The 12,279-nt window shown below is 40.3% G+C and overlaps 1 protein-coding gene across 1 annotated transcript; it reads right to left on the bottom strand.

The window, feature by feature from the left end:
• Positions 1-467: 467 nt before the first annotated feature.
• LOC149138066 (uncharacterized) lies at positions 468-1,244 on the bottom strand. The gene has a single exon (XM_089450231.1). It carries the CDS (start codon positions 1,242-1,244, stop codon positions 468-470), a length of 777 nt encoding a protein of 258 aa, XP_089306357.1.
• Positions 1,245-12,279: the final 11,035 nt, after the last annotated feature.

Genomic DNA, 12,279 nt, shown 5'->3' on the forward strand with positions numbered 1-12,279 from the left:
TTGCGGACGGATTTTAAATTTCAAGATTTTAAAAATTCGACTTTTTCTTACCCTTTTTTTTCAGCACGAAAAAAAGCCTTATCATTATATTATATGCATTCATCAAAAAATACAGCACTGCATATGGGGACCATCAATTATGGCTGAATATAGAGTATCATATGCACATGGAGAGAAAAAGTTTTATGAAGCTATATCAAATCATGAAACGATAGGACGTATAGAGAGATATTGTTAGTAGCTTCTATGTACAAAATGATAGTTCATTTGGCGATCCCATATGTCATGATATTTAAGGATCAAAAATCAACATAGGAGTCAAAGGTTGTGGAAAAATGAAAAGTCATACCAGATAAGGATCACATTATAGAAAATTATGTACCTGGCATAGAAAAGTCTTGGATCTGATGAGAGATGTTGTCCACTGTTATTTGCATCCTCCATATACCCTGTGGAGATGATAGACCCTACTTTGATAAAGCATCTGCCCTCCGGTTTTTATCCCTGGCAATGTGGGAAATGGTGTAGTCCTTCCTGGTGCTCCACATGGCCTCAACCCTGTTCAGCCATCCTGAGAGGTGTATGTTCCTTATGATATGTTTAGATAGTACGTGCTCAATGATCACTTTCGAATCCCCAAATATATGAAGCTTTTGTATGCCAAGGAAGTCACATATAGATAAGAGTCTAGCCAAAGCCATGACTTCTGCGTTATTGTTTGTTCCAGCTCCTCCATTCCAATGGATGTCATAAACTTGACCTTCCTCAATGATAATGAAAACTCCACAGGCACATGTGCCATGTTGAGACCCTTCGCCAAAATAGGCGCAAGGATAAACAGTGGCATCCTTGGACTGAGTCTGCCTACCGTGCCTGACTTTGGATTGGCAAGGTCGTCCAATCTCATTATACAAGCGAAGGATATATTCGAAAACTATTGATTGCGGATCCCTTATTGAATTGAATATAATCCTGTTGCGCCACTTCCATATGACCCAGATTGTTAACAGTGGAATACGCCTCCTCTCGGTATACAAATTACTCCATCCTGTGAAAGCTTCAGTGATAGAAGGCGCATTGACGAAGGCGAAACCGAAATGGGCAGCTAGGTTCTGCCAAATCAACTGAGTTTGAGGACATTGAAGAAAAATGTGCAAATTGCTCTCAGAATTTGATCTACATATGGGGCATATGGCTAGACCATACCATTTCTGCTTTTGGAGATTCTCCCAAGTGAGGTTCATGTCATAAAAAACTAGCCAGGCAAAAATAATGATTTTTATGGGACATCCTGTTTTCCAAAAAACGGTTGGAAATATATTATCAGGTGGGTCAGATGTTGTATAAAGTACCTGTAAATATATTTGTTTTGCTTGAACAGCTGTTGTGCCACCGAGACCTTTCCAAATGAGGAAATCCCTATCCGACAAGCGATAAATGCCCCTCGCTCACATAGACGTAATGATGGAATTCCATTGAGTTTCCAGTGCGCCGTTGAATTGAATTTCTGTGGCAGAATTCCATATGAGAACTGCTCCATCCCATTTTTGAATGACACTGGCCCAAAAGAAATAACCCCTGTTGTGTAATGCTCTCAACAACTGGGTGGAAAAATTGATTTTTTCTTCCGCACGTGCAAAATCATCTATGCCAATAATAATATTAGATCCAGACTAGAATTTCCAGATTAAGTTTTTCCTGAAGAAAGGCTCCATTCTATGAAATCCTCTCCATATAGCTGAGCCATTAGAGGATCCAATATTACGCTATCTGAACCAATAAGTCATGTCCTGATTGTCCATATACTTGGCTCTAATGACCCTGCTCCAGATAGATGTTCCCATAATCGCTTTCCACATGGTTTTGCAGAGAAGGGCTCTTCTAAAAGTGTGCAAATCCAATAAACCCCAACCTCCCATATGTTTGGGCCGAGACAACTTCGATAGCTTAGTCAAGTGGAATTTTTTCTTATCCTTCTATCCTCCCCATATGAAATTGGCAATCGTTCTGTTGAGACAGTTGATGATAGCTGATGGGATAAAGAAGAGGTGCACCCAATAAACCATGATTTGTGCCAACACAGCTTGAGTCAGGATGGTTCGGCCTCCTAAGGATAAGCATTTGTATTCCCAAGCAGCTATTTTCTTATAGAAACGATCCGGAATCCATGACCAATCCGCTACTCTGTATCCCACAGGTTTCAAATTATAGCCCAAATATTTCAATCCGTTTCGTATGGGATAAGATTTTATATTAAAAAGACTTGTTAGAAATGTGATGAGATCTCCATTTATATTTTCAACATGAAAAGAGGATTTTATATCATTAACAAACATGCTAGTGGCTAATTGAAATCTTCCCAAGATCTCATGAATACATATCCATGTAGTTCTGCACAGCAGTGCTGATAATAGGATATCATCGACAAAGAAATTATGAGAAATGAAGAGGTTCATGCTTATAGGGAGGGGCTTGTATCTGTTTTGCTGGATCACTTTCTTAATATGGAGGCTTAAAGAATCCATTACTAAAATAAAGAGAAGCGGTGACAGAGAGCAGCCCTAACGTAAGCCCCTAGCCGCTTTGAAGAATGGGGTTGGGATTCCATTAATGAGGATTGCATAATTGACCTCCACCAAGCAGGCCATGATCCATCTGATGCATCTGACATCTAGGCCGATCCTAGCCAGTAGGCATCGTATGAAGCCCCAGTTCAGGCAATCATAAGCCTTTTTAAGGTCGATTTTCAACAGAGCTGCCTCAATTCTTCTGCTGTGCATAGAATGTAAGCATTCTTGGGTGAGGGCTACCACATCTAATATATTCCTGTCCTTTAGAAACCCGTGTTGCTCTTGAGACAGATGGAGAGATAAAATGTTCCTTATACGGGTGGCTATAATCTTTGATATGATTTTGTATAATACGTTGCACAATGAAATTGGTCGATAGTCAGAAAAAGTGGATGAGAGCTTCTTCTTGGGGATTAGAGCGATGTAAGTTGATGAAATGTTTTGGCTTATGAAGCCCTGAAGTCTCGATTCCTTAACCATATTTAGAATATCTATCTTAAATATCTCAAAGAAGTGGATGAAGAAATCGATGGACCACCCGTCTGGTCCAGGGCACTTGTCTTTCTGGAATGATTTCATTGTTGTCAGTAATTCCTCCTCAGATACTTCAGCAAATAGAGCACTGTTTTGATTTCCATTAAACATAGTGGGATATGGGTCTATTCCCCATAGAATGTCTTCAATGTCACAGACAGAATTCTTGTTGTATGCCTTTTTGAAATACTTCATAGCTTCTCGAGATATGGCCTCCTGAGTGGAATGAGTGTTTCCTTCCTCGTCCTTGATTTCCCAGATAGTGTTTGCTTCCCTTCTCTTATTTGCAAACCTGTGAAAAAACTTCGTATTTTTATCTCCTTCTTTGAGCCATAATGCTCGGCTCTTTAGCCTCCAAGTGACCTCTTCAGCCTCTAATATCTTCTGTTTTCTTTTTTCTAATTCCCATATATTTTTTCTAGTGGAGGACGACATGTCTGGATATTTAAAGTGAGTTGATAAAAGCTCCAATTTTCTGCATATATCCTTCAGTTCTTTTTTGTTGGAGGCCGATTTCTCCTTCTGCCACTTTTTGACTTTTTTCCGAAGAGATTGCAGACGGTCAAGAAATTTCCGAGATTGGTTATTATACTGCTTGGAAGCGGCCTTCCATGAATCATTTATAAATTTGTTGAAGCTCCCATCAGCTAGCCATGTGCGATTGAATTTGAAAGGGTATCCAAACCTGCATCCAACATGATTCCAATGAATAGAAATAGGCCGATGATCTGATATAAAAGATGGAATGATATTCATGGTAGGGGGGCCAAATTTTTCAATCAGATTTTCATGCAAGAGAAATCTGTCTAGTTTCTTTGCCAAGAATGAATTATTAGATCGCCTGTTGTCCCATGTTGGTCCCCGACACTTTGGCAGGATGTCAATAAAGTTATATTGAATCATGGCTTCCCGAATGAACCTCCCCATCGGATCATATTTCCTGCCATTGCCCCATATTTCTTCATTGCAAAAGGTACAATTAAAGTCTCCACCAATTATCAGAGAATCAATTTCAAGTAATTCAGAAGATAGAAGATTGTTCCAAAAAGGGAAACGATTCTTATATGGTGCATATAGATTTAATATGTGAACTGGGACTGATGAGCCACGGATATGGGCCAGAACAAGTATACCAGCAATGCATTGAAATGTCGCTGCCCTAATCCATTTTGGATCCCATAAGACCGCTAAACCCCCTAACATTCCCACAGCGCTAGAAGCCACCATATGCCAAGTTGGAAGCATCCTCCTGTACCCTTATTATATACTTCATATTTCACTCTCTTTTTACATGATTGTTTTTAAACGACCTAATATTTCACATTTTTTTATATGATTATTTTTAAGAAATACTTTACCCACAACTGATTCTATATTTTCAATATGTAAAATAAATTGTTTCAACCTTTTTTTGAAAAATTCTACAATTATATTTTTCAAAGTGTTATAGTTTAAATATATTTAATTATGTTATTGGACGCTATCTTTTTAATTAAATCTGTATTAGTGAGTGGCTAATTTATTATGAAAAGATTCATTTTCATAATGAATGGTTAATTTATTATGAAAATTTTTTAGGAATAAAGTTTCTTGAACGACATTATAAGAACCCAAAGCGTCAAAAAAATTGTATGACGGGTAAAGAATAATCCAAATTCCAACCCTGCTCGGACCGGAAGATTCTTGTATAACCTGGTTGACATTAAGTTTTAGTGGTCGCATATCTCTGAGGATCCGTCGTACCTGCGCACTCTCTCTTAGCTTGTCATCGATTGACACCTGGCGAAGAGTCTTGACTTCACCATACCTTGTTATCCCGTGCTCCTTTAAGCTTCTTGTCCTGTCGCTTCCACTTGCTACAGCTACCTGCGGTTTCTTCCCCAGATTTTGAGACACTTGTTGCACTTGCTAACGAGGTTGAGTCCCGCACCCGTCCTTATTTGAATCCTGACTGCGACACTACTTTTCTTTCTGACTTATCTCCCGGGCTCTCTTCATCGGACGGAATACAAACGCATCCTCGCAGGGAGCATGGTGGAAAACCATCTCGCCCTCCGAAGGCTATGGGATCGATGCTCCCAAACTTTTGTCTATTTGGCCTAAGTCTTTCTAGGAGAACCTCGAGAGATTAACACTACACGCCCTCCTAGGCAAGTGGAAATTCTTATACTTCAGTTGTCGTGATTAACTGATTAAATTTGAAGGGTTGGTCTTAATTTCAAATTAGAATGGCATATATTCATGTCACTTTTCTAGAATGAAAAGCATTGAAAAAAATTAAGTTTCAATTGAAAATGGTGTAATATTTTTGCATTTCATTTTTAGAAAGAAAAAAAATATCAATATTTGTGTTAATAAAAAGTTGTTAATATGACAGAATTTTCAAAATATACCCCTATAATGGTGAGAGATATAATCCCACCACAAGGCCATTTAGTTAATTTTTGTTGGGGAATCTAGTTGGAAAGAAACCAACTGATCTTCAAAGATAAATCTACTTGTACAATCAAGATTGTTATTCAAAACCTAGCTATTACAAAAATTATTTCTTGTCAGGAACCTATTTTACATTTTCATCATCCTCATGTGACATAAATACAAACATGCACAACTTGGGCATTCTTTGATGAGGCGGCACAAAAGAGCCCCTATCTAGGAGGAGCCAGTGGAATTGTTAAGCTTCTTCTAACATTTTCTGTAACTTTCTCTACAAATATTGGTTATGTTTCAAACAATTAAGATGGAATTTTGTTCTTAAATTATTACTTAGATTGTACCTCACATGAATCTCCTCCATTTATTGCTATGCGAACTTTCAAAATTTCATTAATTGGGTAAAATGAATTGCAAGAATCCACAATTATATTTTCTCTCCAATTTTTTAGAAAATACAACAACAAATTCCTCACTATACTCAGAGTTCCTTTGATCACCTCTACAGGCACCAGAATATAGAACCATATGCCCTTGTATAAGGCTCAATTGGATATTAATGAAGACACATTTGAAATCACAAAAAGAAAGCTAGCAACATAAATATTTTTTTAACCCTTGGGTCTAAGAATTTTTTTTTGAATCACATGACTATTTATTGAGGTAATTTTTTTAAACTTTTTGTAATGATATTTTGAGATGTACATGAGAATTTCTAAGTGGAGGGATACTTATAAATTTTATAAAAGGTAAACAGCTACTATCTTGACGACAGACATAATAGAGATTATTCTGCAAGCTAGTTTCTACTAATAATTTACAGGAAAGAAATAAGAGAACGCCCAAAATAGAGATAAAATGTCTCTGATATCAATGAGAATTATCAATTATCCCAGCATTGTCCAAACCCTAGCCCACAAGCCGCGCTATATAACTAAAATTCGTCCAATAGGGAATTTTACCAAAATTGGCAAAATCCCAATAATCACGCCAAAAATTAAAATACACGCCAAACGAAATAGTCTACGAAAAAACTGGGCCAAATCGGGTCAAAATCACTTCCTAAACGATAAACGAAAAATTACCATAAAAGGAAAAGAAAAACTAAAATTAAGGATTTGGAAAGGAAAGTGGTGGAATTTGAGGTCAAAAATGATGCCCATTGAGCGTAGCTAGGTGGCCACGACGTGCGTGCTGAAAAGAGCTTTCCAGATTGGGGTCATATGCACGATTCTGATACTTGTAGTCAAAGTTATGGCCGAAATACCGAAGCACACTCAAACTTCCCCCAATTAGGGAAAAATCAACATTTCCTTCCATCTTTGCGCTGATTTGCCAGCTCAAGGTGTCTCAGCGCCATCAACCTGCTATTTGATAGCTCATCATCCTCTGGCTTGGATCCTCCTGCATCAGTCCCCCCAGGTTGGAATGAACTCGTCCTTGAGTTCACAGTAGTGTCATCGGGATCCCCAAAACAAGGACTCGGGTGCTTCACATTAAATACATCAGAAGTCCTCAAATGACTAGGGAGGCGCAACCTGTAGGCGTTATCATTGATCTTCTACAGTATCTCACAGGGTCCAATCTTTCGCTCCTTAAGCTTATTATACTCCCCAACAAGAAAGCGATCATGAGTTAATATTGCCCAAACAAAATCACCAACATCAAAAAGTACTTGACGACGATGACTGTCTGCTCGAGCCTTGTACTTGGCATTGCTCTCGTGAATGGCCAGTTTCACCTGCTCATGTATGCTCCTAAGATGTTCGGCCATCTCATCTGCCTTAGGGTTCAGATGACCTACTTGTGGAATAGGAGCTAAGTCTAGCACCCCGGATGGATTCTGACCATAAACAATCTCAAATGGGCTCAGTCCTGTGGTTCTGTTCTTCGACCAGTTATATGCAAACTCTACCTGAGGTAATGCCAAATCCCACTGCTTGGGCTTAGTTCCTGCCAAACACCTCAAAAGGTTGCCCAAACTACGGTTCACCACCTCAGTTTGACCATCCGTCTAGGGGTGGTAGGCATTGCTGAAATTCAACTATGTCCCCAGCTTCTCCCATAAACTCCTCCAGAAATGACTAATAAACTTGGTGTCACGATCTGAAGTGACTGATCGAGGAACACCATGTAATCGCACAATTTCCTTGAAGTAAAGATGGGCGATCTGGGCAGCATCCATTGTCTTCCTGCAAGCTACAAAATGGGCCATCTTGGAAAACCTGTCAACCACAACCAAAATGGAATCTGAGGCCTGTTGTGTATGGGGAAAACCCAGCATGAAGTCCATACTGACATCAAACCAAGGGCCTTCAGGAACAGGTAAAGGAGTGTACAGGCCCGCATTAGTGAGAACTCCCTTGGACCGCTGACACACATAACAACGCTCCACATAATGGGCCACATCACTGGTCAACTTGGGCCAATAATAATAAGAAGATATCAATACCAAAGTCTTATCTTGCCCAAAGTGACCCTCGCTATGAAGTTCACTGATAATCTGCTGCCTGAGTGAGTAATCTGGAATGCACAACTTTAATCCTCGAAATAGATAACCATTATGCACAACAAAATCATGTCGTTTACCATCTATTACCTCCTGAAATATCCTCCCGAAGGAAGGATCCGCTGCATACATATCAGTGAATGTCTCAAACCCTGCAACTCTGGTGCTCATGGTGGTGAGGAGTAACGTGCGACGGCTCAGGGCATCTGCAACTCGATTCAGGCTCCCTGCTTGGTGTCTCAGTGTAAATGTGAACTCCTATAAGTACACCACCCACTTGGCATGTCGCCTACTCAGCTTGTGTTGGCCATTGATGTACTTCAGGGCCTCATGATCTGTGATAAGAATGAACTCCCTCTGTACTAGATAGTGACGCCAATGCTTCAGGGACTGAACTATGGCATAGAACTCCAGATCATAGGTGGAGTAATTCTTCTTTGATCCAGATAACTTTTCACTGAAAAAAACTATGGGATGCCCTTCCTGACTTAGAACACCACCAATACCAATTCTAGATGCATCAAAGTTTACCTCAAACACCTTCTCAAAATCTGGAAGTGCCAAAACTGGTGCCTCTGTCATCTTCTGCTTGACTAGTTGAAAACTGGCATCTGCCTCCTCAAACCACTGGAAATCACAACCCTTGAGGCACTCTGTGATAGGAGCAATCAGAGTGCTGAAATTTCTGATGAACCTGCGGTAGAAGGATGCCAATCCATGGAAACTTCTGACATCATGCAAGGTCTTTGGCTTGGGCCATTCCAAGACCGCATCTATCTTCGACTGATCTGCCTGAACACCATCAGTAGACACCACAAAACCAAGGAAAGTGATAGAAGTAGTGAAGAAGGAACACTTCTTCTGATTGACAAACAGGCGCTCTGTCCTCAGCATATCAAAAATTGCACAGAGGTGGTCAAAGTGTGACGCCCATGTCTGGCTGTAAATGAGGATGTCGTCGAAGTAGACAACCACGAATTTCCCCATGAAAGGCTGTAGAACCTAATGCATAAACCTCATAAAAGTACTGGGCGCATTGGACAGTCCAAAAGGCATGACCATCCACTCGTACAACCCATGCTGCGTCTTGAACGCTATCTTCCACTCATCTCCAGGCCTGATTCTGATTTGGTGGTATCCGCTCTTAAGGTCAATTTTTGAGAAGACCTTAGAACCGGACAGCTAGTCTAACATATCATCCAGACGGGGAATTGGAAACCTGTACTTCACTGTAATTATGTTGATGGCTTTGTTGTCTACACACATACACCAGGAGCCATCCTTCTTTGGCACTAACAGGGTAGGAACTGCACATGGGCTCATACTCCCACAGATGTAGCCCCTCTCCAACAACTCTTCCACCTGTCGCTACAACTCTTCAGATTCCTTAGGACTGAGGTAGTATGCTGGTCGATTAGGCAGACTCGACCCCGGGATAAGGCCTATCTGATGCTGAATATCTCTCATAGGTGGTAACCCAGGAGGGAGATCCTCTGGCATCAGGTTAGAAAAATCTGCTAGCAGCTGCTACACCTCTGCTGGTAAATCTGTAGTCACGTCCATTGCACTATTCCCACAAGGCAGTAATGCATAGACCACGTCTCCATGCTCCATCTCAACTAAGAACCTGGACATAGAAAGCAGGTGATTATTATTGGCCACCGAGGTAGGAGTGGTTCCTTCTTGTCGAGGTGCCAACACTATCTTCTTCCCTTTGATGCTAAGGGAATAAGTATTCTTCCGTCCATCATGCACAACACTGCGATCATACTGCCAAGGCCTACCTAACAATATATGACAAGCATCCATAGACACTACATTGCACCAAGCATTATCAAAATATTTTCTACTGATTGAAAAAGACACTAAGCATCGCCTATCTACTTTTACCTCACTGCCCTTATTCATCCATGACAACTTTTACGACTTAGGATGACGATCTGTCTTCAACTACAGTTTCTAGACAACCTCTTTAGACACCACATTCTCACAACTACCACTGTCAATGATCATCTTGCAGACTTTATCTGCAACTGTGCAGGTTGTGTGAAAAATATTGGTCCTCAACCAATCGTCCCCTGAATCATCCTTGGGAGTCAGTGGACTCTTGCGAACAACCAGAGTCTCATGTCCATCTCTATACAGTACATCACCCTCGTCGTCATCATCATCAAACACAGGCTCTCCAATCTCCTCAGTTTCGTCTACCATGTCATCCCCAATCAGGATATTTTTTCCCTTCTGACTGGCAGGATTCCTGCAATTAGTCGCTATATGTCCCTGTTCACCACATATAAAACATTTAATACTAGGGTTAGAACTACCTTGTGGTGGCTGCGGGGTAGGACGGGATTCTTGAAGGCGAACTGGTCAACTACTCTGATCGCTTCTAATCACTGGCCTATTATTTTGTTGTTTCTCCACATCAATTGCACGCTGATATGCTTCAGAAACTGTCCACAATGAGTGAAGGCTGAGGGCATCTTGTAGGGGCTGACGTAAACCCCCCAAATACCACGCCACCATCTGTTCTTTCGTCTCAGATAAATCGTTTCGAGCTATCAATTGATAGAACTCCTCCGGTAATCATCAACTGATCTCTCGCCCTGCCTCAACGAATGAAGTCACTGGAATAATGATTGGGTGTAGTCGAGTGGAAGGAAGTGACCCTTCAGCTTCTTCTTCATCTTCTCCCAATCAGTAATCCTGGCCTTGCCCTGCCTTTCCGATGAACGTCTCAACTGCTCCCACCACGCAGATGCTCTGCCTTTGAGTTTGATGGCAACCAGTTTCACTTTTACATGATTTGGGACATCTTTATAATAAAAAATACGTTCAACGTCATTCAACCAATCAATAAATCCATCAACCTGTAACGTACCAGAAAACTCAGGTAGATTCACTCTGAAACCGAGGTCTCCATGATGATTCTCCCGACCACGATGCTCTTGGAATAGGGCATGCTTGTGATACGGGTTCACGAAACTGGAGTCAAAATCGGAATCGTGATCCTCCATCTCACGATTACCGAATTCCTGCGCCGCTAGACGTTGGGTTAACTTTGCAACTTGTCTCTGCAAATCCTCAATCATCACATCCTGAACGCTACGATCATGGTGTGGGACTTCCTCATTCAGAACCTGCCCACGATGATCACGACCACGACCAGCAGCCATTGAAACTGATGAACTCGCACCCCAGGAAGACGCTGAAGCTCTGATACCAACTGACGCTGGACATAATAGAGATTATTCTGCAGGCTAGTTTCTACCAACAATTTACAGGAAAGAAACAAGAGAATGCCCAAAATACAGAGAAAACGTCTCTGGTATCAATGAGAATTATCAATTATCCCAGCATTGTCCAAACCCTAGCCCACAAGCTGGGCTATATAGCTAAAATTCGTCCAATAGGGAATTTTACCAAAATTGGCAAAATCCCAATAATCATGCCAAAAATTAAATACACGCCAAAAGAAATAGTCTGCCAAAAATCTAGCCCAAATCGGGTCAAAATCACTTCCTAAATGATAAACGAAAAATTACCATAAAAGGAAAAGAAAAACTAAAATTAAGGATTTGGAAAGGAAAGCAGTGGAATTTGAGGTCGAAAACGATGCCCACCGAGCGTAGCTGGGTGGCCACGACGTGCGCGCCGAAAAGAGCTTTCCGGATTGGGGTCATATGCGCGATTCTGATACTTGTAGCCAAAGTTATGGCCAAAATACCGAAGCACACTCAAACTTCCCCCAATTAGGGAAAAATCAACGTTTCCTTCCATCTTTGCGCTGATCTGCCAACTCAAGGTGTCTTAGCGCCATCAACGTGCTATCTGACAGCTCATCATCCTCTGGCTCAGATCCTCCTGCATCATATCTTCTTGTCACTAAATTAAGATATACAAATTATTCACCAAATTCAATGACTATATAATGCTATGCATCATATACAATGTGTAATTTTGTTTTGAAGAAATTTGAAAAAATGTTATAATATCTAGTCAAATATATATTTAAAATAAATAAATGAATAAATCCAAATGTAAAAACACTTACAACGATTTTAACCGAAAATATAAAATAAAATATTAATATCCAAAATTTAAATACTACATATATATTTTATATTTAAAAAACTAAGTTAATTAGCACTTAAAACTCATGAGTGATTTGAATAAAAACTAAAAACTTTTTAAAATTTAACATTTTAAAAACTAGTTAAAGTGGTGAAAGAT

The sequence above is a fragment of the Pinus tabuliformis genome, chromosome X (assembly GCF_031772625.1).
Source record: "Pinus tabuliformis cultivar Carrire ecotype Pingquan chromosome X, CPIR1, whole genome shotgun sequence".
NCBI classification, from domain to species: domain Eukaryota; kingdom Viridiplantae; phylum Streptophyta; class Pinopsida; order Pinales; family Pinaceae; genus Pinus; species Pinus tabuliformis.